General features: G+C 51.1%; 1 protein-coding gene across 1 annotated transcript in view; it reads left to right on the forward strand.

Moving 5' to 3' along the window:
- DUOX1 (dual oxidase 1) overlaps positions 1 to 25,831 on the forward strand; it is a 32,143-nt gene extending 6,312 nt beyond the window's left edge. Inside the window, 24 exon segments of the mRNA XM_040492577.1 lie at positions 615 to 817; positions 1,071 to 1,243; positions 4,187 to 4,362; positions 4,552 to 4,670; positions 5,266 to 5,403; positions 6,053 to 6,166; positions 6,896 to 7,095; positions 7,725 to 7,910; positions 9,995 to 10,220; positions 10,482 to 10,575; positions 10,862 to 11,037; positions 13,260 to 13,329; positions 13,742 to 13,867; positions 14,462 to 14,640; positions 14,786 to 15,016; positions 15,573 to 15,672; positions 15,956 to 16,005; positions 17,404 to 17,531; positions 21,397 to 21,550; positions 21,986 to 22,218; positions 22,446 to 22,604; positions 23,862 to 24,017; positions 24,261 to 24,389; positions 25,044 to 25,831. Coding sequence (XP_040348511.1) covers positions 615 to 817; positions 1,071 to 1,243; positions 4,187 to 4,362; positions 4,552 to 4,670; positions 5,266 to 5,403; positions 6,053 to 6,166; positions 6,896 to 7,095; positions 7,725 to 7,910; positions 9,995 to 10,220; positions 10,482 to 10,575; positions 10,862 to 11,037; positions 13,260 to 13,329; positions 13,742 to 13,867; positions 14,462 to 14,640; positions 14,786 to 15,016; positions 15,573 to 15,672; positions 15,956 to 16,005; positions 17,404 to 17,531; positions 21,397 to 21,550; positions 21,986 to 22,218; positions 22,446 to 22,604; positions 23,862 to 24,017; positions 24,261 to 24,389; positions 25,044 to 25,166 — 3,643 coding nt within the window. The 3' untranslated portion in view covers positions 25,167 to 25,831.
- The last annotated feature ends 505 nt before the right edge of the window (positions 25,832 to 26,336 follow it).

Genomic DNA, 26,336 nt, shown 5'->3' on the forward strand with positions numbered 1-26,336 from the left:
ATCCACATAAGAGTGAAACCATATGGTATCTGTCTTTCTCTGTATGGCTTATTTCACTTAGCATCACACTCTCCAGCTCCATCCACGTTGCTACAAAAGGCCATATTTCATTTTTTCTCATTGCCACGTAGTATTCCATTGTGTATATAAACCACAATTTCTTTATCCATTCCATTGATGAATAATTTAAAGCAAAATCTGATATTCTGTGTAGAGTGTTCATAAGAGGAGAAAAGAGGTAAGAGGAAAAGAGAGAAAAGCACAGAATTCAGAATCATGGAGCTGAGTTGAAAGAGACCTGTGTCCTCCTAATTGCTTTTATTGTATTGTGTTGTATTGTATCCCTAATGCTCTTTTTATTAAGGGAAGGACACTGAGTTCAGAGAGGTCCTGTGACTTGCCCACAGCTACTCACTAACAGAGCAAGGACCAAGGCGTAGATGTTCTAGTGCCTTTGTCAACCGTACTGTCAAGTCTCCTAAAATAGAAGTAAAGTTTTAGATCCTTTGCGTTTGTGGAGGCCTGTCTTTCAGCAGCATGAGCTTTGGATGGGGACGTCACTCACCTTGAGTGGGGAATCAACCTATGGAGGGGGAATGGCCTGCTGGTTTTAGAGCAAATGTCAGCACTCGCTGGGCCCAGGACTTGGACTATGGGGTGGAGGGAGCCTTGGTGCTCAACCTTCAGCCCCATATTCTCTCCCCATTCCCAAAGCATCCAAACCTACAAAGAGCTGAAGATGTGGATGCACTGCTGCTGGGCATGGCCTCCCAGATCGCTGAGCAAGAGGACCATGTGGTAGTTGAGGATGTGCTAGGTAAGCCTGAAGCTGTCCCTGAAGGTGGTACACCCCTGGCCCCTGGATGGGGATTCTGCTGGAGCTCCAGAGCCAGGCTGGGAGGAGTGCCTGGGGCTGGGATCCTGCACTCTTTCACTGCTGAGAGACCTGTTGACCATCGTTCCCTCTGTGTGATTCTGGTCCCCTTGGGGCTGGTTGGAGCCTGACTCCTGGGCTAGTGGAGCTGTGGTGGCCCTGAGCTCTCTCAGACTCTCTGGTATTTCATCCCCAGATTTCTGGCCCGGGTCTCTGAAGTTTTCCCGCACAGACTACCTGGCCAGCTGTCTGCAGAGGGGCCGTGATCTGGGCCTGCCCTCTTATACAAAGGCCAGGACAGCACTGGGTCTGCCTCCCATTACCAGATGGCAGGACATCAACCCTGCACTCTCCCAGACCAACCACACTGTAAGGAGGGGTGGGGACCCAGGGGACAGGGTGGGAGGGCCAGGGCACATTGGCCCAAGACACAGAAAGCAGGCAATGAGACACCAACAACTAGAGACAAGTCCCTGATGAGAGGGACAGGACTCACTGAGGTGGCTTTTCCCAGTGTCATAACCAGGATAGAGGTTACCAAACCAGCAGGATTTGGCATGCGATTTTGTGACTGTTCAGATCTAGCAAATGATTGTTGAGTATCTACTGCATGCCAGGCACTTAATAGGCATTATCTCATTCACTCTTCCCAACAACCATCTGAGCAGGTGTAGAAGGTCCTCAATCCAGGAACAAGCTGTATTTTTATATGCACTGATACTCAAGCTGCATCGTGGAGTCAATTGTCACACCCTCAGCTATCACCTGGACAAGTGGCATTGCCTGCCAGCCAACAGACCAGTTTTGGTTCCCTTACCATCTTGGCACAGTGATGTTTCCATAATTTCATACTTATTTTATTGTTTTTGTCCTTACTTTTTTACAAGATTGTTGGAAAGTGGACAATTGAAAAGCTGATGAAGAAGCAATATGCACATGGGGCTTGTAAACTTTATAAAATCAATGTAAGGATAGGAATCACCAGGCATACCAAAAGTAACAAACCTTAAACTTTAACGGGGCCTCATTAGAATTAAGCTGATCATGTGTTTATGTGGGGCAAAAACAATTAAAGGTCAGGTAGAAAATGCTCAAAAATAGAAAAAAAAAAAGGGAAAATGAAAATGCTGCTCATATAATCTTGAAGTCTGTCTCCAAAAGGCAACATACAGGCAGGAATTTGCTTTTTAAAAACTTTCTTAGCTCTAAACAACAGAAACCTTTTCAAACACAATTCTACCATTCCAACTTTTGCACTGATTTTGACCCTCAACTTTCATATCTTTTTTTTTTTACATAATTTATTTTTTTTATTTATATCCAAGTTAGTTAGCACATGGTGCAACAATGATTTCAGGAGTAGATTCCTTAATGCCCCTTACCCATTTAGCCCATCCCCCCCCCACAACCCCTCCAGTAACCTTCTGTTTGTTCTCCATATTTAAAAGTCTCCTATGTTTTGTCCCCCTCCCTGTTTTTGTATTATTTTTGCTTCCCTTCCATTATGGTCATCTGTTTTGTATCTAAATTCCTCATATGAGTGAAGTCATAGGATAATTTGTCTTTCTCTGACTAATTTTGCTTAGCATAAGATCCTATAGTTTCATCCAAGTAATTGCAAATGGCAAGATTTCATTCTTTTTGATTGCTGAATAGTACTCCACTGTATATATATACCACATTTTCTTTATCCATTCATCCATCGATGGACATTTGGGCTCTTTCCATACTTTGTTGTCAATAGCGCTGCTATAAACATCGGAGTAAATGTGCCCCTTCAAAACAGCACACCTGTATCCCTTGGATAGATACCTAGTAGTGCAATTGCTGGGTGGTAGGGTAGTTTATTTTTAATTTTTTGAGGAACCTCCATACTGTTTTCCAGAGTGGCTGCACCAGCTGGCATTCCCATCAGCAGTGCAAAAGAGATCCTCTTTCTCTGTATCCTTACCAACATCTGTTGTTGCCTGAGTTGTTAATGTTAGCCATTCTGACAGGTGTAAGGTGGTATTTCGTTGTGGTTTTGATTTGTATTTCTCTGATGATGAGTGATGTTGAGCATTTTTTCATGTGTCAGTTGGCCATCTGGATGTCTTCTTTGGAAAATTGTCTATTCGTGTCTTCTGCCCATTTCTTCACTGGATGATTTGTTTTTTTGGGTATTGAGTTTGATAAGATCTTTATACATTTTGGATACTAACCCTTTATCTGATATGCCATTTGCAAATATCTTCTCCCATTCCATCATTTGCCTTTTAATTTTGCTGATTGTTTCCTTCACTGTGGAGAAAGCTTTTATTTTGATGAGGCCCAAATAGTTCATTTTTGCTTTTGTTTCCCTTCTGGAGACGTGTTGAGTAAATTGCCATGGCCAAGGTCAAAGAGGGTTTAGCCTACTTTCTCCTTGAGGATTTTGATGACTTCCTGTCTTACATTTAGGTCTTTCATCCATTTTGAGTTTATTTTTGTGTATGGTGTAAGAAAGTGGTCCAGGTCCAGTCTTCTGCATGTCGCTGTCCAGTTTTCCCAACACCATCTGCTGAAGAGACTGTCTTTATTCCATGAGATATTCTTTCCTGCTTTGTCAAAGATTAGTTGGCCATACGTTTGTGGGTCCATTTCTGGGTTCTCTATTCTTTTTTCCCCCCCTGGGTTCTCTATTCTTTTTTAAAAATTTTTAATGTTTTTATTTATTTTTTTAAGATAGAAACAGAGTGCAAGTGGAGGAGGGGCAGAGAGAAAACTGTGACATCATGACCTGAGCTGAGGTCAGACATCTAACTGACTGAACCACCCAGGTGCCCCCTGGGTTCTGTATTCTATTCCACTGATCTGAGTGTTTGTTTTTGTGTCAGTACCATACTGTCTTGATGATTACAGCTTTGTAATACATCTTGAAGTCTGGAATTGTGATGCCTCCAGCTTTGGTTTTCTTTTTCAAGATTGCTTAGGCTATTTGGGGTCTTTTCTGGTTCCATACAAATTTGAGGATTGTTTGGTATAGCTCTGTGAAGAATGCTGGTGTTATTTTGATAGAGATTGCAACTTTTATACCTTTTTAAGAGCAAGCTACATAGGGAACTGGCTGCCTGTTTTATTCCAACTTTATAAAATAGGCAGCTGAATCTGTGAATTCCCATAAATGAGTTAACTTATGTAAAGCACTCAGAGCAGTGCCTGGGGCATAATAAGTGAGTGAATGTCACTGTCATTTATTATTATCATCCTTGAGGCTGATACCTGGGAACTACCTCTTTGCCCCAGGGTGGGTGCCAGGTCTTTGCACTCACTCCTGTCCTTTCTTGGCCTCAGGTGCTGGAGGCCACAGCTGCCCTGTATAACCAGGACCTGTCCCGACTGGAGCTGCTCCCTGGGGGGCTTCTGGAGAGCCATGGGGACCCTGGGCCTCTCTTCAGCGCCATCGTCCTCAACCAGTTTGTGCGGTTGCGGGATGGTGACCGCTACTGGTTTGAGAACACTAGGAATGGGTAAGGCCTTCCTGGACCCTTCCTCCAATCCCCATTGGCCCGGGCCCCAGGCCCTCAGTGTGTAAAGTAAGCAACCCCATGGGCCCTGGATTCTCAACTGACCCCACCGAGTCCTCAGCCCCTCTAGGCCTCTTTCCTCAGGCCTCTCCGTCTACCACTGCAGTAGCTCCTCACCTCTCCCACCCCCAGGCTGTTCTCTGAGGAAGAGATTGCAGAGATCAGAAACACTTCCCTGCGGGATGTTCTAGTGGCTGTCACCAACACGAGCCCCAGCGCCCTGCAGCCCAATGTCTTCTTCTGGCATGCAGGTGAGAGACCAGAGGTGATTGGAGGGATTTGGGGTCTGGTGCCTCATCCCTCCACAGCTGTGGGCCTGGTTCAGATGTGGCTGAGCAGTAGACCCCAAGGAGGCAGTGAGCAATGTTTCTGCCCTTGGGAACTTAGGCTCTGGGCAAAAACATGGCCACATGTGGCTGTGTAGGTCCCCTTCTGCACAACCCCAGGAGGTACCCAAGTGAGGGCAAGACTGAGACTCAGAGAGACCTAGAGAGGAGACTTCCATCTGGCTGGGCTGAGCCTGGGGTGGGTGTGACATCAGAAGGGCCCAGTGCCATGAGGATATCCTAATCCCACAGCAGTGACAAGTGAACTCTGTATGTGTGTGTATGTGTGTGTATACATATGTGTACGTGTGAGAGACAGAGGCTGAGGTGCATTTTTGACCCCATTTGTTACCCAAGTAGGCAAACACCACATTCCTGGGGTAAGCAGCTCCCAGCCCTCTGAGACTCAAAAGTCCCCCACCCTACCCTTTCTGTCACCCTAACTCCTCAGTGATTCTGTGCCAGAGCCTCTGGCCCAGCACCAACCCCCCCAATACTCTAGCTTCCTCTGTCTCCCCAGGAGACCCCTGCCCACAGCCAAGACAGCTCAGCACTGAGGGCCTGCCAGCCTGTGTTCCCTCCATCATGCGGGACTATTTTGAAGGCAGTGGATTTGGCTTTGGGGTCACCATTGGAGCTCTCTGCTGCTTCCCTCTGGGTAAAAGTGATGGGCAGGGTGGGGTTGGGTGATATTTGTAAGTTGAGAGGTGGGAGTGGGGTGGTTTCATCTACAACAGATCATGCAGAGTACTATTCCTCTGGGCACATGAGGACAACATCACAACAGGAGGGAACATGAGAAGTATCTGACCTACAGATAAGTCAGCTCCAGGGAAAATTGCCTTCCTGTTCTCCTGGGGTCCCTTCAGGGCCCAGATTGGTTAGGAGCCACAATTTACAGTTATTTCCAGGAGCTTGGGCCTGGGAAATTGTTAGAGGCAACCCCTGCATGAGAACCAGTTGAGAACTGTCTGGGGCAAAGGCTTGACAGGTAGTCTTTGGCATGGCTGTGTGTGGGTCCACTGGAAGAGTGGCAGAGTGGGTCCAGGTTTTGGCACAAGGACTCTGGACCTAGTCTCTGCCTGGGAAGGGACCTGCGCAGTGGAAGCAGGGGAGGCTGTGCAGGCATCTTAAGTGATACCCAAAGCTCCCTCCCCACTCTCCCCCCCCCCATCAATTCAATTTGAGACAATTGAATGGGCTTACCTAGGAGGTGGGGAAAGCAGGGGGTCTTGCCAAGGAAAGGGCAGTTGCTCTCCCCAGACCCCCACCTTCCTTTGAGCATCCTACTGCTTCTGCCCTCTCAGTGAGCCTGCTCAGTGCCTGGATTGTTGCCCGGCTCCGGAGGAGAAATTTCAAGAGGCTCCAGGGCCAGGACCGCCAGAGCATCATGTCTGAGAAGCTCGTGGGGGGCATGGAAGGTAGGCCTGGAGCTGGCCAGGGTGGTGGTGGAGAAGATATGATTCAGGGCTGCAGTCCCCTCCCCCACCTCAGCAGCCTAAGGAAAAGGCCTCCCTTTTCTAGGCCTCTAAGCAAGCCAGGCCAGCTGGGAAGAGCCATGGAGGCATTAGGTGGACATTGGACCCGGAGTCCTCCACCCTCCATAGATTCTCCTAATGGTCCCAAATAAAGGAGATGTCATAGACTCATGGGAAGAAGTCACATTCATACATTTCATAGGCATACTATGATTCTCTAGAGTCCTGGGGAAGTGATGCTTTGTGGCATCTTACACTGGAATTTCAGGCAATAGAGAAGTAATTAATGAAGGTCTAGAATCATATTGAGGATTGGAATCTTGGTCCACAACTTTGAGCTTTTGGGTCTTAGGCAGATTTTTTAATCTCTCTAAACTTATTTTTTGTTATGTGTAAAACAGAACCAATAATAGCACTTACCTCACAGATATATGAAGATTAAATTAACTAGTTCACGCAAAGCACTTGGTACAGCATTGCACACATAGTAAACACACAGGAAATGGTACTTATTATTCTTTACATATGCTAGAGGTACAAGGGGTTGTTGGGAGGGGCTGACTCTCAGTACCTAAGAAGGAGCAAGGAGCTGTGGAGGCCTGGACCTAACTCCAGCCCTAAGCTGGCCTCCTTCCTCCTGGCCCCAGCTGACCCAGCCCTGTCTCTCCCCAGCTTTGGAATGGCAGGGCCACAAGGAGCCCTGCCGGCCTGTGCTGGTGCACCTGCAGCCTGGGCAGATCTGTGTGGTGGATGGCAGGCTCTCTGTGCTCCGCACCATCCAGCTGCGCCCCTCCCAGCAAGTCAACCTCATCGTGTCCAACAACCGAGGACGCCGCACCCTGCTGCTTAAGATCCCCAAGGAATATGACCTGGTATGGCCCAGCTGGTCCCTGGTTCCTTGTCCACATCCAGGGAGGCAGCCAGGGGAGGGGAAGGAGCACAGAATCAGGCTGGGTTTCTAGTCCCTGGCTGTAGTACCTGATAGAGAGATAAACTTGAACACATTCATCCTGCTCTGGGCCTGCTGGGTGACATGATCTCCACAGTCCCTTCTTCTTGCACAGTCTTCCCCCCTCCCTTTCTAAGGGTGCCCCAATAGGTCTTAGCTGGGAGTCCTTAGAAGAAGCCAAGCCCTCTTCCCTGTTGCCTGGTTTTTGGGATCTAGTGACTTGTTAGAAATTTTGGAGCAGAACTCAGTCACAGGCTGATTTTCAGCTCTGACTGTCTGTCCTCTGTCCCCTCCATCATCTGTCCCCCTGCCTTCCCCTCTCTTCAGGGCTGAATAGAGAAGGAAGAGTGGCTTCAGACATGCATCTTTGAATGCTAGCTTTGTGCCTATAAGCAAGCCATGGAGCCCACAGAGCACATGGAGTCTAGGAGATAACAGTATATCTCTTTTCCGAGGGCACTCTTTCCAGTGGCCCCTGACAAAGCTTATGTACAGCTCCTGGCCTCAAGAGGCCCTGACAAATGCTTGCTCCGCCTGTTGCTGCTTCCGTAGGTGCTGCTGTTTAATGTGGAGGAAGAGCGGCAGGTGCTGGTGGAAAACCTTCGGGGGGCCCTGAAGGAGAGTGGGCTGAGGTTCCAGGAGTGGGAACTGCGGGAGCAGGAGCTCATGAGGGCAGCTGTGACGCGAGAACAAAGGAGCCACCTACTGGAGACCTTTTTCAGGCACCTTTTCTCCCAGGTGTGTATGTAGGGTCAGATCTCTCCTTGCATGTATACCTGTAGTTCCCTTACCTGCACAGGCCATGGGGTGATTCCAGGGAAAGTCAGGAGCCCTGACACTAACAATCAGTTCTACTGCGTTTTTGGCCCAATCACCTAGCCTTTCTGTAAGGAGAGGCTCCCGTGTCCACCCGTGCCATTCTAGGGAGGCCATGTCAGGAGCTTTTCTGCATGTGTCACTCAGCTCTCTCCTCAGGGCTGTCCAAGCTTTCTGCCCTTACTTGACTCATCCTGACCAAAAGGCTGCAGAAATCTAGGGCTAGACAGGCAGTGTGGGGACACTGAAAGCCCTTGGTCCCCCCTCTTTGGAAGAGTGCAGCTGCCAGAGGCCACCATAGAGCGCGAGTGCTTCCCTTGCAGACTTCCAAGAATTACTCAGAGGCTGTGGGGAAACAAGTCAGGAAGAGAAATGCAAAGACTTGGCATCCGTATCGGGCACAGAAATAAAGCAGCCTGGGTGGAGAATGGTGGAGAGGGAAGCTTGGTAGCGATAAGATAAATAGAGCTTATAGAGCATGCCCATCCCCCTCCCACTAAAGGAGTTTGTCATCCCTCTGGGAAGATGGGACATGCCCAGAAAGGAAGGTTAAGTGGTAAAGAATCCTGGATACAAAACTGATCCAGGAGATAAGCACTCTAGGAGGTCAGAAAAAGTATAAAGTCTTCAGGCCAGTGGAGGGTCATGGTTCAGGTCAAATTTGGTGAGGACTTAAAAAGAGGTGGAAAATTTTGGGCTCAGAGGAAAGGAGCAAGAAGGACTGTGCAGAGGTGCCCAGAAAAATGGCAAAAAAATTAATATTTGAGGAGAAGGAGCAGGGTTGGCTGGCTGGGGAGAGGATTCATGAGGGAAATGAGCATTTAATGGTCGTTTACTATGTGCCAGGCACATGACGTTTGTCATTTACCCCTCAAACTAGTTGAACTTGAGTATGCACTAGAATGGAAGAACCTCCAGGTGGAGTGATACATTGCCAGGGCCCAGGCAGGACCTGGACACCTCCACTCAGGTTAGGACCCATCAGGGCCACAGGACCTCCTATGTGGGGGGTGACAGAGAGTGCTACTGTGTCCTGGGGGCAGCTGCCACCCCTTTCTACCTGTACAGTGTTCTCAGGTTTCAAAACACTTTCCATACAATGGCTGGTGTTGATTCTCACAATAGCCCTGTGAGATAAGTAGGAAAATGAATGCCAGACAAGTGAAGAGACTTGCCTGAGGTCACACAGTAAGTGGGTGGTAGAGCTGGGACAGGAACCCAGGTCTTTTGTCACCAGCCCCAGGCTCTTTTCACTAAAGCTCGTTGTTTGAAGCAACAAGGTTTGCCTCATGAAACCATAGCCAGGCTTGGGCCAGGGGACCCCAGTTGATGTCAGGAAAAATAGGTGCTGTGGCCCGTGGCCTGCTTACTACCCTCACCATCTCTTCTGATGCTGGGGCAACCCCTGGGTGGGCTGCAGGTAGCCCGTGGTGGGAATTCTCCTTTCCCAAGCCCAGCTTTTTCTCAACTTAGCTGAGGCTTTTTCTCAGTGAAAACTCAGTGTAAGCTAGGACTGACAATGGGTCAGTTGACTCTGAGGATATGATGATGTCTCAGGAATTCTAAAGGGAGGACTATGGCCTGGCCTGGAGGGGGCTAGGAAAGGGAAAGCTGCCAGCAAACAAGGTCACTCCTCTCTCTTAGCCTGCTCCATTTTCTCTGTGTGTTTACTTCCCTCTGTCTGTGTCTCTGAGCACTTGGAAGAACAGGGTGGTCTACAACTTCCAAGTTTTCCTGTGCTCAGGTCAAGACAGACCTGAGACATCTCAGTCCCAATCCTAGATTGTCTGCTTGGATCAAGTTGCCTCCCTGGTCTAGTCAGCTAACATAGAGAGTCAGGGTTCCATAGGACAAATGGCCCCAGGAACCACCTGCAGGGCATGGGGTAGTGCTGAGGGGACAGGGTGCTGGGCAGATGCCTGGAAAAGGTGGCTCCTATAAGCCTCAACTACAAATCAAGGAAGTCTTGTCTCCTTCTCTCTCCCTCTGCTACTGCCCGAGTGCAGGTGCTGGACATCGACCAGGCAGATGCAGGGACCCTGCCCCTGGATTCCTCACAGAAGGTACAAGAGGCCCTGACTTGTGAGCTGAGCAGAGCTGAGTTTGCCGAGTCCCTGGGCCTCAAGCCCCAGGACATGTTTGTAGAGTCCATGTTCTCTCTTGCTGACAAAGATGGCAATGGCTACCTGTCCTTCCGGGAGTTTCTGGACATCCTGGTGGTCTTCATGAAAGGTAAAGAAAAAGGGAGTGATTGTCCAGGTAGGAGAAGATGGAAGGGGCTGGAAACTGAGGCTGGAAGGTAGCTTACCTGTTAGAGATGGGGAAGTGCTGGGACCAGGTCTCCAGCCATGGCAGACATCTGGGTAGATGTCAAGAAGCAGAGTAACACCTCGTTGTGCCCAGCAGTGGGTCACACTCATGTGAGTCCCCTTCTGGGATGCCTGGGGCTTAGGCAGGTAGGTTGGGGCTCTCACAGGGTCCTCCTTCTCCCAGGCTCTCCTGAGGAGAAGTCTCGTCTTATGTTCCGCATGTATGACTTTGATGGGAATGGTCTCATTTCCAAGGACGAGTTCATCAGGATGCTGAGGTTGGTCATGTGGGATAGCCAGAAGAGTGGGCTAGGGCAGGGACTGCTGGGGGAAAAAGTGGGATATAAAGGTGGGAGCCAAAGGGTCAAGAACAGGGGCTTCCTCCCCCTCTTCCTCCTCCTCCGCAGAGCCAAAGACTGTTATAACTAGGAGGGGTCTTGGAACGTGGTCAGTTGGGGCCCTTCCATGTGGGCTCTGAAGGCCTGGTGGGTTGACCATTGGGCCCTCATGTCTAGGCCTTAGGCCTCTTTTCAGGCCCTGATGGCTTCCCTTCCCCAACCCCAGGTCCTTCATCGAGATCTCCAACAACTGCCTGTCCAAGGCCCAGCTGACTGAGGTGGTGGAGTCCATGTTCCGGGAGTCGGGCTTCCAGGATAAGGAGGAGCTGACGTGGGAGGATTTCCACTTCATGCTGCGGGACCATGACAGCGAGCTCCGTTTCACGCAGCTCTGTGTCAAAGGTGGGGCGGCCTGGCCTTAGGGCTGACCTATTCATTAGACACAGCAGGCACAGTGCCCAGGGCCCACATACTTTTAGGAGCCCACAGAAATGTTTTAATTTCTTTTAAAATCAGAAGAATGAATATAATAATAATAATAAGTATGTGATAATACATCCAGCCTGGATTATATTCTTCTTTATATCAACATGAATGTAAAAAATGTTTATATTTTATAAATATATGTGTATATATATATACGTATACATATACACATATATATACATATATACACATATGTACATATACATATGTAAATATACGTATACATATATGTATATTTTTTTTCTTTGTTTAATGGAGGAAGGGGCCTAGGAACGCAATAGTGCCTACAGCCCACAAGAGTCATAATGCAGCTTTGCTTCTGGGGTGGGCAGGGTCAGGATGGGGCGAGGGACAGCAGCTAGAATTCTGCTTCTCCCAGCTGTCTGTCAAAGGCCCCTGTTCTTGGCGCCCAGGACAGGGGACTGTAGAATCTCCTTGTAACAGCCCTATCCAGGCCATATTCATCTGAGCTGGGGTATCTGGTGGCAGGGGGGTGCTCTGGTTTTGTTTGCCTTTATATGCCTTGTCTGCGTGCTCAGGAAATGTGTGCTTGAGTGCATGGAGACCCACCTCTGTTGTCCTTCCCTCTACTTCCTGTCCCACTTGTGTCTGACTCAGGTGGGTGGGGGCTACAGTCAGAGAGAGCAGGGGACAGGTAGCAGGACTTTGTGGTCTACTCTGACCTTATGGTACCTTCACAGTTTCTTACTGGGTCATGTCGAGACCAAACCCAGTCCCTCCCAGGATTATGAGAACTTGGGGGAGCTGAGCAGCCCAATTCTAGATCCATGTGGGAGGGGGGCGAATTAGGCAGGGCACAGCTGGGACTCTGGTCAAGGCTTCACCTGCCTAAGGTGGGAGGAGAGTTGGTGGAATGCACACCCAGCTCCCCTGATTCATCAGCTTTTCACCTTTCCCAGGCAGCCAGGGAAGTAGGCACGTAGGCCTGAGGGCAGAGCAGGGGCAGGTGCCTGGAAGTGAGCCCAGGCGAGAGTCCCAGGAACATCCAGCCCCTGGGGTGGAGGAGACGAACTGGCTGGGAGAGTGAGGGTTATGTAGAAGAGTAATGCTGAGTACTGTTTTGTTTTGCTTTTAATTGTTGTTGTGCCTTGTTGTTTCCTTCAAATTTTACTTTGAAACATTTTAAATGTACCTACAGAAAAGGTACAAGAATAGCACAAGGAGCATCCCTTTACCATTCACCTAGATTTGCCTTTAGTTATCACTTTGCCACATTTGCCATTTGCTGAAATTTGAGGGATAAACATCTATACTTTGTTTTAAACACTCTGATTTCATTAAATTCAGATTAATCATGTTTGCCCTCTGGGCTGTAGGACCAGGGTAATCTTCAAGATTGGTTTAGCACTTAGAAGTGACTGGGATATTCCCAGGATTTGGATTTGCAGCTCACTCCTGCACTGCCCCTCCTGTGCAGCTCAGACAGAGAGGAATGCGTGGCTCGTGGGAGAGTGTTTTTCTCCCAACATCTTATTATGAACATTTTTAATATTTATTTATTTATTTTGAGAGAGAGAATTTGAGGAGGGGACGCACAGAGAGAGGGAGAGAGAGAATCCCAAGCAGGCTCTGTGCTGTGAGTGCACAGTCCGACATGGGGCTCAAACTCATCACCTGTGCGATCATGACCTGAGTCAAAATCAAGAGTTGGATGCTTAACTGACTGAGCCACCCAGGTGCCCCTATGAGCGTTTTTAAACACAGAAAAGTGGAAAGAATTTTATGGTGATCTCCATATGTGCACCACCTAGATCTACACTTAACTCTCAGGAGATTTTAGGCTGGAGGGTTGAGCAGGGTTTTAGTGGCAGAATGGTCTAGCAGGCAAGTTGCATACAGTTCCTGAACTCTACCCCATCAGCCTGATAACGGTCCTAGGAGTGGGGCCAAAGGTGGACACATGTCCAGGGGACACTGCCTGGCCAACTTTGTTTCAGGCCTTCTGTCTGCCCACTCATGGTTGGGTCTAGTTTCCACAGAGAACACAGGCTGAGACTAGGGCACCCAAAGGCAAGGGTACTGGCCAGAGGCCCTCTACAGTATGGATGTGGGGTAGCTACCAGGTCTTCCTGGGCTCTGGGCCCTGAGCCGTCCCCTAGTCCATCTTTGTGTTGCAGGGGTAGAGGTGCCTGAGGTCATAAAGGACCTGTGCCGGCGAGCCTCCTACGTCAGCCAGGAAAAGATCTGGTGAGCCCTCATCTGGGAATGTTGGAGGGAGGCTGGGGTTGGGGAGTTGCCTTTTCTCTCCCCAGAATGCCTGGTATCAGGGGCCCCACTAGCCTATGTAGTGTCTTCATGCATATTAGAAAAAAACACTCCTTACTCTAGGCGGACGCAGCCCTGCACCAGGAAGAGCAGAGAGCCTGGTGGATTTCAGCACTCACCTGCTGCCAGGGTTAGATGCCCTTGTATGTGTACCCTTGGCTGGGACCCCCAGGATCTGACTCATTCTCTCTCTAGGTCTCTGTGGGAATCTTGCTGTCCCCTGTCTGACAGTTCTGACCCTTCCCCAACAGAGTTGATCTGAAGGCAGACAGGGGCAGCAGAGGACCAAGTGGCTCAGGCGGCCAAGGTCCTATCTCTCTCATTTCTGTCCTAGTCCCTCCCCCAGAGTGAGTGCTCGCTGTCCCCGCAGCAACGCTGAGGTGGAGTGGACACCACAGAGACTGCAGTGCCCCATGGACACAGACCCTCCCCAGGAGATTCGACGGAGGTTTGGCAAGAAGTACGCCTGCTCCTCCTGTTAATTAAGCCCAGGCAGTTCATCCATCCCTTCAGCATGCATACAGTGATTACTGGGTGCCAGGCATGGTCCTGAGCCCAGGGGTGCTGGCAGGATGAGCAGTCCATGCCCAAGAAGATCCCAGTCTGACAAGATGGTCTGGTACACTGACAGTTACAAGGTCCCACTGAAGAATGTTGTAAGAGTGGTAAGAGCAAGGGGCTTCAGAGCTCAAGGAAGTGCTCACCTCTACCTGGGAAGTCAAGGAAGGCTTCCTGGAGGGTGTGTCTTCTGAGCTTCCAGTAAAAAATGAGAACAGAGCAGGTAAGAGTGAGGAGCTACAGACTGGGAGGGGAGAGGACTGAGTGAGTGGGAACTGGGGTAGAGGGAGTGTATCTCCTGGGGTGAACTGACCAAGTGCAAGTGACCTCTTGCAAGGCTGCCCCTACTCTGACAGTTGGCTTGAAGAGTGTGGTATATAGCCTGTGGGGTCTGAACCCTGCTTGGTTTGAGCAACTCGATGCCCTTTCTCTGCTGGGGAGGCGGGCTGCACTAATGGCAGGTCCACAGCCAGAGCCAAGTCTTCGTGTCTCCCAGGGTAACGTCTTTCCAGCCCCTGCTGTTCACGGAGGCTCATCGGGAGAAGTTTCAGCGCAGCCGTCGCCACCAGACCTTGCAGCAGTTCAAGCGCTTTGTGGAGAACTATCGGCGCCACATCGGCTGTGTGGCCGTGTTCTATGCCATCACCGGGGGCCTTTTCCTGGAGCGGGCCTACTGTGAGTGCGGGCAGCCCCAGGGGTGTGGCTCCTGCCAGTGTGCCCGGCCTGCTTGAAGGAAGGCTGCTGTGGGGGAGGCTCCACCTGTAGGCGGCACCCTTTCCTCTGCACTGCGACCCCCTTATCCACCTGGGCCCCTCCACAGACTACGCCTTCGGGGCTCACCACATGGGCATCACAGACACCACCCGTGTGGGCATCATCCTGTCCCGGGGCACGGCCGCCAGCATCTCCTTCATGTTCTCCTACATCCTGCTCACCATGTGCCGCAACCTCATCACCTTCCTGCGCGAGACCTTCCTCAACCACTACATACCCTTCGACGCCGCCGTGGACTTCCATCGTCTCATTGCCTCCACTGCCATCGTCCTCACAGGCAGGACCTGGGGGTCCCAGGGATTCTTGTTTCTGTCCTCCCGCCCCCCCCCCCCCTGGCTTCCCCTCCTCTGAGAGCACCTCCTCTCTCTCTGGGCTTGACTTGAGTATAAATCTTGGAAGTCCTCAGGAGGGTGGAGCTGGCCCCACAGTGGTGTGAAATAAGCCCAGGGGCCACTCACTGCCCCTTCCCATGCTTCCAAAGCCACCTCATCAGCCTCCAGCTGACAAGTTACCAACACCCCAGAACAAGTGCACATATGTGTGATCTCTTCCAGTTTTTATGTTGTAAAACACACTATGAGAGAAACCAAAAGATAGAATTTCTAATGGTATCATTTCAGACTCTTGTGGCTGTGTTCATGGATGGTATATATGGAGCAGGGGTTGGGGGGAGGAACAGGAGGTTGATTAGAGATCAGAGGTACAGATCCCTAGGGTCCTTCTTCAGGCTCCCAATTCTGGGTGGCTGGAGTCCTTCATCTTGGGCTGAATGGGTTGAACACCCCCACCGGGCTGCCCCCAGGCTCACTCCCACCCTTCCTGGTCTTCCTTAGTCTTACACAGTGCGGGCCATGTGGTGAATGTGTACCTGTTCTCCATCAGCCCACTCAGTGTCCTCTCCTGCCTCTTCCCTGGCCTCTTCCATGATGACAGGTGAGTGAGTATGTGCGTGTGTGTGCGTGTACATGTACGTGTGTGTGTGTGTGTCTCAAGGTAGGGGTATTCTTTATGGATGGAAAGAAGCAAATTCTCTTGGCTGAGAGCAGAGTGTCACCTTCCAGATTATAGAGACAGACAATGACCAACCTGAGCCTTGGTCCCAAATGGGCAGAAAGGGACACTAGTGGCTGGGTTGGGGTATTTCCTCTGGAGGATTCTTTCTGGAAGTCCCAGACATCTCCTCTCAGCACCCTTCCTTGCTTTCCATTCTTGACAGGTCTGAGTTTCCCCAGAAGTATTACTGGTGGTTCTTCCAGACTGTGCCAGGTGAGAGCCCTCCCTGTTCTGAATTTCTGGTCTGGCTCTGAGGTGCAGGCTCTGGGTTCTGTCTGCCATGAGGCAGCCTAGTAGCACTCACTTGGCTCTCATGGTGAGCCAGGCTCTGCCCTCTGGTCCTAAGGACTCTCCTGGGCAGTAGGAGCCTCTGCTATCCAGTCCTTCTCTTGGAAGCTTGGCTGGGCTACTGCCCCACTCTGAAGTTCCTCCCTCTGTAGAATGGGAGTGGACTCCCTCACCTCCCACCCCAGTATACACAACCTACCATGACAGTAGCTTTGAGTGCTGTGCCCAGCTGTATGTCAGAGAGACCGGGCTCATTGTCAAACTAGGCAGAACCCCCCATCCCTTGTAGTCTTCTTGACAAGGGCTGTTTAGGGAAATATTCCTAACTCTTCATAATCACCCATTTTAGAACTATTATCTGTGAATCTATTCAAAAGCTTCTTGAACCTGTTTATATTTTCAGTCTATTTCCTCTTTGGGGTAACACATTTTCTATATTCACTCCCCTCTGTGAAACACAGCATTTTTTTTTTTTTTTAATCCTAAAACGATCTGCTTTGAACTTCAGAGTGCTTGCTAATTCCTGCACAGTGGGATTTAGTGGATAAGGCTGTGTTTATGCTCTCCTCTCCGTTCAGGTCTTTACAGGCTTTGGTTAGATCTCTTCTTAACCTCTGCTTTTCCATACTGCAGGGCTCTAATCTTCCTAATTTCTGCCTCTCTCCTCCTTAATCACTTGAGGGGCCATTCTCTGGCCCCAAACTTCCATCCTGAATCTTGTATTGCCCTCTCGTGTACCCCAGGCCTGGGATCCCCTGTAAAGGGGGTTCCTCCCACCAACTCTGGGATGAACCCAGGGGACTCTGGTGGTCACACTTACTCACTAATGGTGCCATTGCTCATGCTGTGTCAGCCAAGTGTGATGCTACAGGGACGTAGGCCAAGCCTTGACTCCACGGGGGCAGGACCTGCAATGTCCAAAGTCTGACCTAGAGGCCAAAGTAGATGCCCCATGGATTCATTCATTCATTCAGCACACATTTATAAAAGCCCCACAGGGTGCCAAGCCCTACAGTAGGCACTAGGATTCAGTGGTGAACTAGCAGCCTGGTCCCTGTTCTTGTAGGCCTGAAAGTCAGGGAAGTGACAGACATAAATGGCACAGTTACTTGAAAAATAACAGTTGTGACAAGGTCTATGAGGGAAGGGTAGAGTCTGTTGAAATAAAAGGCGCCTGTGATCACCAGTGTGGGGAGAGAAGAACAGAGAAGCCTGGGCTTCTGTGCCCTTACCCAGAGCAGTGGAGTGGAAAGGGGACCCTGATCCATGGCAGCCTCAGAATGGCCCTGCTTCTCTGCCCTTCACCCCATGTTCGTTTTGCAGGCCTCACGGGGGTTGTGCTGCTCCTAGTCCTGGCCATCATGTACGTCTTTGCCTCCCACCACTTCCGCCGCCACAGCTTCCGGGGCTTCTGGCTGACCCACCACCTCTACATCCTGCTCTATGTGCTGGTGAGGGCTAGCAGGGTTTTGACAGGATGATCCCAGGGAGGCAGTGAGGACCGAGACATCAGTTTTCTATCCCCTTAGTTATTTCAAGACTCCTCTTGGCTTCTCACTTCAAAGCTGGAGGTTATAGTATGGGGCTGTCAAGCAGACTGACCCCAATATACAGCACTTGGAAGATGGGTGCCCTGACATGGGTTTTGCAGTAGCAGCCCTACTAGGCTGGTCGACATTTCTTCCAGATGTCATTTCTGCCCAGCCACTCACTCCCCAGTTCCAGTGGCTGGTTTGGGCTCCTGGGAGGACTTCCTACTCTCGAGGGAGCATCACCCTTTTTAAGAGAAACTTACCTGAATTTAGTTTTGCCACTTTTGTTCTGATCTTGTTTTCTAGAGTATTAGCACCCCACCCAGCTAAGTGCCACCTGTAAAGTTAATGAGCTTGCTCCAAATGTCTTCACTTGGGCTGTTGATACAATGGGTTTTAAAGAGTCTGTCTGTTCCCTTTCCTTCTCCTTAACCTGGGCTCTTGCCTCCCTTCCTTCACATTCCCTCTCTTCTCTTGTCCTGTTCTCTTTACCTTCCCTGGGTTTGTCATCAATTTCGTCAGCTGGTTAGTTCCAGAGCTGACTGTGATCTGTGACTGTGTCATAGCTCTGATTGGCCTGCCTTTCTCATGGACACGGGCAGTTCCCTAAAGGGCACCCTGAGGGTCTCTCTGAGAAGCTAAACTAAGGTCCAAGGCCCCAGTGTCCCCACTAATGATAGCTTGGCTGCCAGCATTCAAGAAGCACAGAGCCCACCTGGCTGCCATCTGTCACCTGGCTCAAGGCAGAACTTCACACAGGGGTCTCCCTTGTCCTGAGACACAGGGAGAGTCCATTATTGCCTGGGTCAGGCTGGTGTCTGTGGGCTGCCCTCCCTCCTCCTGTCCTCACTGATTGGAAAGGTCTGTTTCCATGCTGCCTGAGGCTCAATACTTCATGGTTGTGAAGATGACTACCCAGTCTTGGCTTAGGTTGTTTCCTAGAACTGATGATGTTTATTTCCAAAGAAATCTCAGCCCTCTTTGGAAGCTGAGGCTAATTTATCCCTTCTTCCCCACCTTTGCTAGGGTGGAGCCCTAGAATCTGGGGTTATTGTTTCTATGAGGGATGGAGATGATGTTCTTGTTTCTGGTGAAGCAGGAGCTTCTTTGAACTAGATGGGAGACCCAGAGGAGTGGCCAGGCCAGACGGGGCTCCCGGAGACCAAGACCTCTTTCTGACTTACTCCTGCGTTTGGGGGCTCACTGGGGTTTAGAGCCACCCTTCCTGCCAGCAGGGAAGTCAGCAGCTCAGAAACGTGCAGGACCCTCTGCTGGGCAATCCTAGCCCTGGCCTCTAAGGAGAGTCTCACCTGGGGGGATATCTGGGCCAAAACTTCTTCCTTCCCATTTATCCCTTATGTTACCATTTTGACTTCAGGCAGAAAGAGAAGTCACAAGTAAAGGGTCCCAGTGTGGAGTAGACCCTGCAGAAGGATGCCAGGCTCCTGCTCCAGGCTAAAGAGGGCACGGCTAGCACAGCAGAAGCTGAGCTGGCGGCAGCTCTCCTGGTTCATCAGCCAACCATGAGTCTGCAGCAGCTTTGTGGTTTAAAAGTAGAGCCAACACCAAATGGGGTGTATAAACAGGAGTATGAGGTCACCCTCACATTGTTCTCAGCCTGGCTGGATGCTTAGAAAGCCTGGAGGGTGGGCATGGTCTCCATAATGAAAGAAGAACTTGGGGAAACCAGAGCCAGTTCAGAGAAGAGCCCACAGAGGTTTAAGTTAGTCCTGTGGGAGAAGGCCCAGGAATTCAGGAATGCTGAGCTGGGGAGAGAGCTGAATGAGGAACCAGAGTTCAGTTTAACAGTTATCTGTCTGTCGGAGGTCTAGTATGTGCTAGTTTGGTGCTAGGCCCAGTGGACACCTTGGGAACTTAGGATTTGCTGCAGAGATAAGTGCCATGCACTTGAAATGATCAAAGTGAGCAGACAATATAGGATTAATTGCTGAGCTGAGTGTTTCAGTGAGTTACAGTAGCTCACTGAAGGGAGTTTCATTTGGACCAAATTGGTTAGTGAAGACTTTGGGGAGAAGATGGGTCTTGGGCCAAGCCTTGAGGAGAGGTAAGCTGAGATTTGACAGGGCAGAGCGGAATCCGAAAAGCATTCCAAGTAGAAGAAAGGGCACAAGCGCTGGTGCAGAGGTGCAAATGATGATGGAATATTCAGGGCATAGAGAGGACAGCCCTGGCTGTGGATGGCCCCAGGGAATTAGGCGGTAGCAGGACATGGTGGACCTGTGCGGGCTGCACTGAACCGCTGAGGGGCTGTGGCTCAGCTGACTGGCCATGCCTCATGGGAGAGCACAGAGGAGAGCAGAGTGAGAAAGCCAGGTTTGGGCAGCATGCAGGATCAGGGGTGGGAGAAGGAACAGAGGGCCGGTGGAGGAGATGGAAAGTGAGTGGCCTGAGAGAGCTAGCACAGCGTTGTTGCAGAAGTGGAACGGAAGGGGTAGTTGCTAGTGCCACAGACTGCCAGTGGTGGGAGCAGATGAAAGGAGACCTTGGGGTCTGGCCATTCATGGGGCCGGTGAGCCCTCAGTGAGCAGGGCCTGAGAAGAGGTGGAGGCAGGAGCCAAACTGACCAGACTTAGGAGCAAGCAGATGGGAAGAATGGGGGCAAGTAGTGTCTGACCTTGTCAGACTAGCTTGTTGGGGAAAGGACCAGAGCTGGACAATACCTGTCAGTTATTTCATGGAAACGGGAGGACTGGTTAGATGTTCTTAGTCTCTAAAGGGAGAGGACAGGGGTGCCTGGGTGGCTCAGTTGGTTAAGCGTCTGACTTCAGCTTAGGTCATGATCTCACAGTTCATGAGTTCAAGCCCTGTGTCAGGCTCTGTGCTGACAGTGTGGAGCCTGGAGACCGCTTTGAGTTCTGTGTCTCCCTCTCTTTCTGCCCCTCCCCTGTCATGCTTTCTCTCTCTCTCTCAAAAACAAACATTAAAAAATATATATTTTTAAAGGGAGAGGATAATTTAGAGGAACTCCTTTTACTGAATCAGCAGTTATTAAGTGTCTCCTGTGTGCCAGAAACTGCCAACAGCTGAGAGTATGATGGGGAAAAAAAAAAAAAAAGGACACCTCCTTCCTCTACAGTCCAGGGAGTGAACGGGCAGGAGGTATGGGGCAGGGGGAAGAAAAGTAGTGTGGATGATGATGAGTGCCCTGAAGGGAGTTGACTGGGAGATAAGATAGAGAGGACTGAGGGAAGGCCCAAGGAGGTAGCGTTTCTGCTGAGGCCTGAATGAAATGGAGGCTCCCATGGGAGCCATGGGAGAGGGAACAGCAGGTGCAAAGGTCATGAAGCAAAAAGGATTTGCCATGTTTAAAGAACAGGGAGGAGGAAATGTTGGCAGGCAGAGGCCCAGAGCATCTCAAGTTTCTGTGGTGTAATGGGAAGTCCACTAAGGCTTTTTAAGCTGGGATGGAATGATAAAATGAACTTTAAAATGTCACACTGGCTGCCTTGAAGGGACTGCGTCATGGTAGGGCACCCTAGTAGAAGACCAGTTAGGAGGCTACTGCAGGAGAGTGGGTGAGAGTCAAAGTTCCAGGAAGGTGCAAGTAGTCTCATTCATCATGGATGCTCTGCAGGATGGGGCTGGGGTTGGGAGTGGTTAGATTTGGGAACCTGAAGGGAGCCTAGTACTTGGAGAGGTGGGGATGGAACGAGCCCTGGGGAGTGTGGGGTGGGTGGAGAATGCAAGGGGCTAAGGGCCAAGCTAGCCAGAGACACTGTTGTGGGTATGGCTTGGTCTGAGCTGTATTCTTCACTCTCTCCAGCTCATCATCCATGGCAGCTTCGGCCTGATCCAGCTGCCCCGTTTCCACATCTTCTTCCTGGTCCCGGCACTAATCTATATGGGGGACAAACTGGTGAGCCTGAGCCGGAAGAAGGTGGAGATCAGCGTGGTGAAGGCAGAGCTGCTGCCTTCAGGTACCAGCCTTTAGGCTGTCAAGGGGCCAGCTGGGTGGTACTGAGGAAGCCAGTGGGGGGTGGGGGTGGGGGTGGCAGAGCCCGGACCTTGCAATCTCCTGACCTGGCCAGTGGAGTTGGCAGGGCCCTTGAGCCAGAAGTGATGAGGGAGCTGGCAAGAGAAGCTCTTTGCCAGAGGACCTGAGCCTCTCTCGCAGCAGAGAGTAGAGGAGCCCAGGCCAGGTGGCTCCTTTCCCTGCTGACCACCAGCACCAGTGCTGCATAGCTTCTCCTCAGGGTGGACGTGGCTCAAGGGGAGTAACGCCTTCCGGTGTGGGGGAGGCCTTCCTTGTCATATTCCAGAAGCAGAGGTGAGGCTTCAGGTGGGGAACTCTCTGGAGGCCACAGTGTTGCTGGGCCCTGGACAGCAGCCTCCTAACCACTTCTTTTCCTCAGGAGTGACCCACCTGCAGTTCCAGCGGCCCCAAGGCTTTGAATACAAGTCAGGACAGTGGGTGCGGATTGCCTGCTTGGCTCTGGGGACCACAGAATACCACCCCTTCACACTGACTTCTGCGCCCCATGAGGACACGCTCAGCCTGCACATCCGGGCAGCAGGGCCCTGGACCACTCGCCTCAGGGAGATCTATTCACCTCCAACGGGAGATGGCTGTGCCAAATACCCGAAGGTGACCAGGCCCAGGCCAGATGTGCCACATGCCCCCACGTCCCCTTAGCAGACCGTGGCCCTGCAACCCCAGGCTCCCCACTGTGTTCCTCCCCTCCCCCAATCCAGAGACTGGTTGTTCCAGGTAATGCCACAGTAGCCGCTTTCCCTTCACTCCTGCCTCCCATTTCCAGCTTCAGAGCTATGGTGGTGGTGGAGCTTAACTCAAACCCACTCCTCCTCTTGCAGCTGTACCTCGATGGACCATTTGGAGAGGGCCACCAGGAGTGGCATAAGTTTGAGGTGTCCGTGCTGGTGGGAGGGGGCATTGGGGTCACCCCCTTTGCCTCCATCCTCAAAGACCTTGTCTTCAAGTCATCAGTCAGCTGCCAAGTGTTCTGTAAGAAGGTGAGTGCCCCCTCCTCCTGCCAACCCATGGCCCCTCATCCCAATCACTGGATCCATCTCTGCCTGTCTCTCATGCCTCTGTTTTTGGCCTGATCTGGGCAAGGCCAAGTTGACTTGCTCCACAGGGATCAGAATATCCCCAGACCCTAAAGAACAGAGTTGGAGAGGGGTAAAGAAACCCATTCCCTCTTACAGAGGAAGCCAGCACTTGAAGGAAGCATTGTTGGGTGAGGAGAAGGAAGGGCACACTTAGGGTGGGGCAAAAGTGAAACTGGCTCTGCTTTCAAGAGGAAAAGGAGGGGAGGTGGCAAGGCTGGGCTGATGGGCTGGGTTGGCTCCAGGAACACAGCCCAGGCCCTTAGGCCCCCTCTATACCGGGTCCCTTCACCCCAGTCTGGACCTGGTAGCAGGCTCCTGCTTGTCTCTCTGGGCCTGGCAGGTGAGTCAGGGGCACAGGAACGCAGCGGGCAGGGGCCTAGCCCATATGCTGTCAGCATTTAGAGGGTGATACGCAGCTTCTCTGCTCCTCTATTGTGCCAGCTCTGGCTCTTTTTTTGTTTGTTTGTTTAATGTTTATTCATTTTTGAGAGAGGGGTGGGGGGCGGGCAGAGAGATCCAGACAGCAAAGAGCCCAGTGCAGGGCTTGAACCCACAAACCATGAGATCATGACCCAAGCTGAAGTCAAGACGCTTAACTGACTGAGCCACCCAGGCATCCCTCTGCCTCTGCTTCTTAACCCAACGCAGTCTCACTTCATCCTCTTCAGAAGTTGGAGATGGGTTCCTCCATGACAGCTTCCATCCCCCTAGTCTCTCTTTGAGCCCACTCCCATCTGCTCCAGGCAGCAGCATCTTCTGTAAGGCTGTTCTGTGACATGCCCCTCAGTGGGACCATATCCCTCTGGGCTAGGTTTGGTTGGGAGCCCAGCAGCCTGAAGAGGGCCCATTGGAGGGAGTGGCAGGTCCAGCTCAGTGTGAAAAAGCGGCTTCCCACCCCATTAGACCTTCAGCTCACTTGACAAGTGTCCTTTTCCATCACCCCAGATTATTATTCCCTTCTACCTCTCCATGACCTGGGGTAACTCCATCTCCCACTCCAGAGCCTGATCCTTTGGCCCCACAACACTCCATCTCCCCCGGCTGTCTGGGGAAAGGCACAAGCTGACTGAGACCAGAGGGTTCTATTGCTATGGGGATCCCCGGGAAATAGGGAGCCTGAGATGAGCCAAGTCCTAAGCTCTAGCCATGTATCCCCAGATCTACTTCATCTGGGTGACACGGACCCAGCGGCAGTTTGAGTGGCTGGCTGACATCATCCGGGAGGTGGAGGAGAATGACTGCCAGGACCTGGTGTCCGTGCACATCTACATCACCCAGCTGGCTGAGAAGTTTGACCTCAGGACCACCATGCTGGTATGTCAGGGCCGGCCAGGCAGGGCAGCTAGGTGGGTATGTGGGTTGGCAGGGTGAGGCACATGGCCAAAGCAGGTGGGTGGACAGCTCAGGTTCAGATGGCAGGAAGCACAGAGATGCTGGTCCTGATCCTCAGCTTCCAGATCCCTCCCCACCCCACTCCCTGTCTCCTGGGCTGCAGGCTGACTTGAGCTAGGCAGTGACCCTGATTTTCCTTGGCCTGATCTGCCCCTGTGCCCCCAGTACATCTGTGAGCGGCACTTCCAGAAGGTGCTGAACCGGAGTCTGTTCACGGGCCTGCGCTCCATCACCCACTTTGGCCGCCCCCCCTTCGAGCCCTTCTTCAAGTCCCTGCAGGAGGTCCACCCACAGGTCAGTCCCACCCCATATCAAGGTTTTCCTGGCTTTTATCATCTGAGGTCTGAGCAAACCTTCCAAACCAGCTCCATGAGGGAAGGAATTGACTTCTGGTGAGAACTGATCACCTGGGAGATAAGTGGGGGTAATTGAACAGAAAAAAAGTAGGGGTTACTTGGGGGGCTAAGGGAGGAGGCAGGTGACAGGGACTTACCACTTCTGAAGCCATGATGCCTATCCACAAGGAACAGCTCAGTGACTGAGCTGGTCCTTACCATAAACTCAGAGCTACTCTTACCACTAATACTGAGCCAACCCTCACCCTGGACACTGAGCTAACCTTTACCATGAACATTGGGTTAGCGCTCAGTGAGACACTAAGCTATCCTTTAATTTGAACATTGATTAACCCAGCCCCTTATCTTGCACCTGAAGCTGACAAATGCCTTGGAGGGGGTAGAGGTTGGACCCACAGGAAGCAAGTCTACCAAAACTGAGCTAGACTTAAAAACACTGAGCCAGCCCTCACCACGCATGGTACAAAGCAAACCTTTATGAGAAACATGGAAGGAGCCGTCACCAAGGACTCTTGCTGGTCTTCAACATGAACACTGAGCCAGCCCTCCCTCTGGACACTGAGTTAGCCTTCATGTTTTCCTCCCCCAACAGGTCCGGAAGATTGGGGTGTTTAGCTGTGGCCCCCCTGGCATGACCAAGAATGTGGAAAAGGCCTGTCAGCTCATCAACAGGCAGGACCGGACTCATTTCTCCCATCATTATGAGAACTTTTAGGTCTCCTGCCCAGGAGCTCTGCCCACTGCACAACTGAGCAGAGATTTGGGCCCGCACCTCACTCTATACTTCCTGTTTCTGGCTTGCCCAGCCTTCTCCCCCCATTCCTGCCTCCCACCTCAGTCCAGGTGGTCATGGTCAATCACACCATATGGATTCAGACCATATGAGTCCAGAATGTCTCAGCCTGGAGAAGGAGGAGGCACTGTCTGGGAAACGGAGGTTGGGAGGTAGGAGAGCTATTATTGCTTTGGGGCAAAGTGACCCCTCTTCTTCCAAACTAAGAAAAAACATCAAAAGACTGGAGCTGACAAGCAGTGTATATGCGTATAAGGGGGCTGTGAGCCTAAGGATGAAGAAAGAGCACAGATGCTGGCATCTTGGAACTCCTTCCCCAAAACCTCCTCCTCCTCTGGGGCTTCCCACTGTCATAAGGGCTGGCAAATGCCTTGGAGGGCATAGAGGCTGGAGCTGCAAAGAGAAATTTACAGGAACCCCTTTAGCATCCTAGTCTAACAGCACAATTGAGCTGCTCTCCCCAGTTTTTAAACATGTATTGTAGTCAGAACCCCAGTCCACTATCTTTGTAGTGCTCCTCAGTCCTTCTCTCTTCTTCCTACTGAAGTAGTCTCCTTTACAAATAAACCACATTTCTGCCCTCTGGGTTTCAGTATTCTGCTCCAGATTGGGGTAGGCACTGGCAGAAGCAGCTACTCAACCAGCCAGGTAACCTAGGCTGGTGCAGACAGTCCTCTGAATTTGCCAGTATCTGCTGAATAAAGGAACCGGCCCAAGGCCAAGTGCTCTAGCTGGAGATTTCTTTCCCAGCTCAGGGGCACCCTTCCTGACAAAGGGCCTCTCAGGGTGGCTAGTGTGAGATTTCTGAAGCCTGATCAGGAAGGGCAGAGAGAGAAGGGGTAGGAGTTCTGGAGAAGGTGTGTGGGGCACGAAGTAGGGATATGTGTGGCAGGACAGAAAAGGAACCTACAGGGAGCCAGAGTTTGCCTGGCTTGCTCCAGGACCTCTGCTACTCCCAGCCCTTCTCTGAACAACAGGAGTTGAGCACCTGTGCCTACATGGGTCTTCCAGGTAAAGAGATGAAAGCAAGATGGATGCTGAGTACATCACCCAAAGTCTCTGAGCCTGTTTTCTCATCTGCAAAGTGACTGA

This window comes from Herpailurus yagouaroundi, unplaced genomic scaffold (genome assembly GCF_014898765.1).
Source record: "Herpailurus yagouaroundi ecotype Mexico unplaced genomic scaffold, PumYag 184, whole genome shotgun sequence".
NCBI classification, from domain to species: Eukaryota; Metazoa; Chordata; class Mammalia; order Carnivora; family Felidae; genus Herpailurus; species Herpailurus yagouaroundi.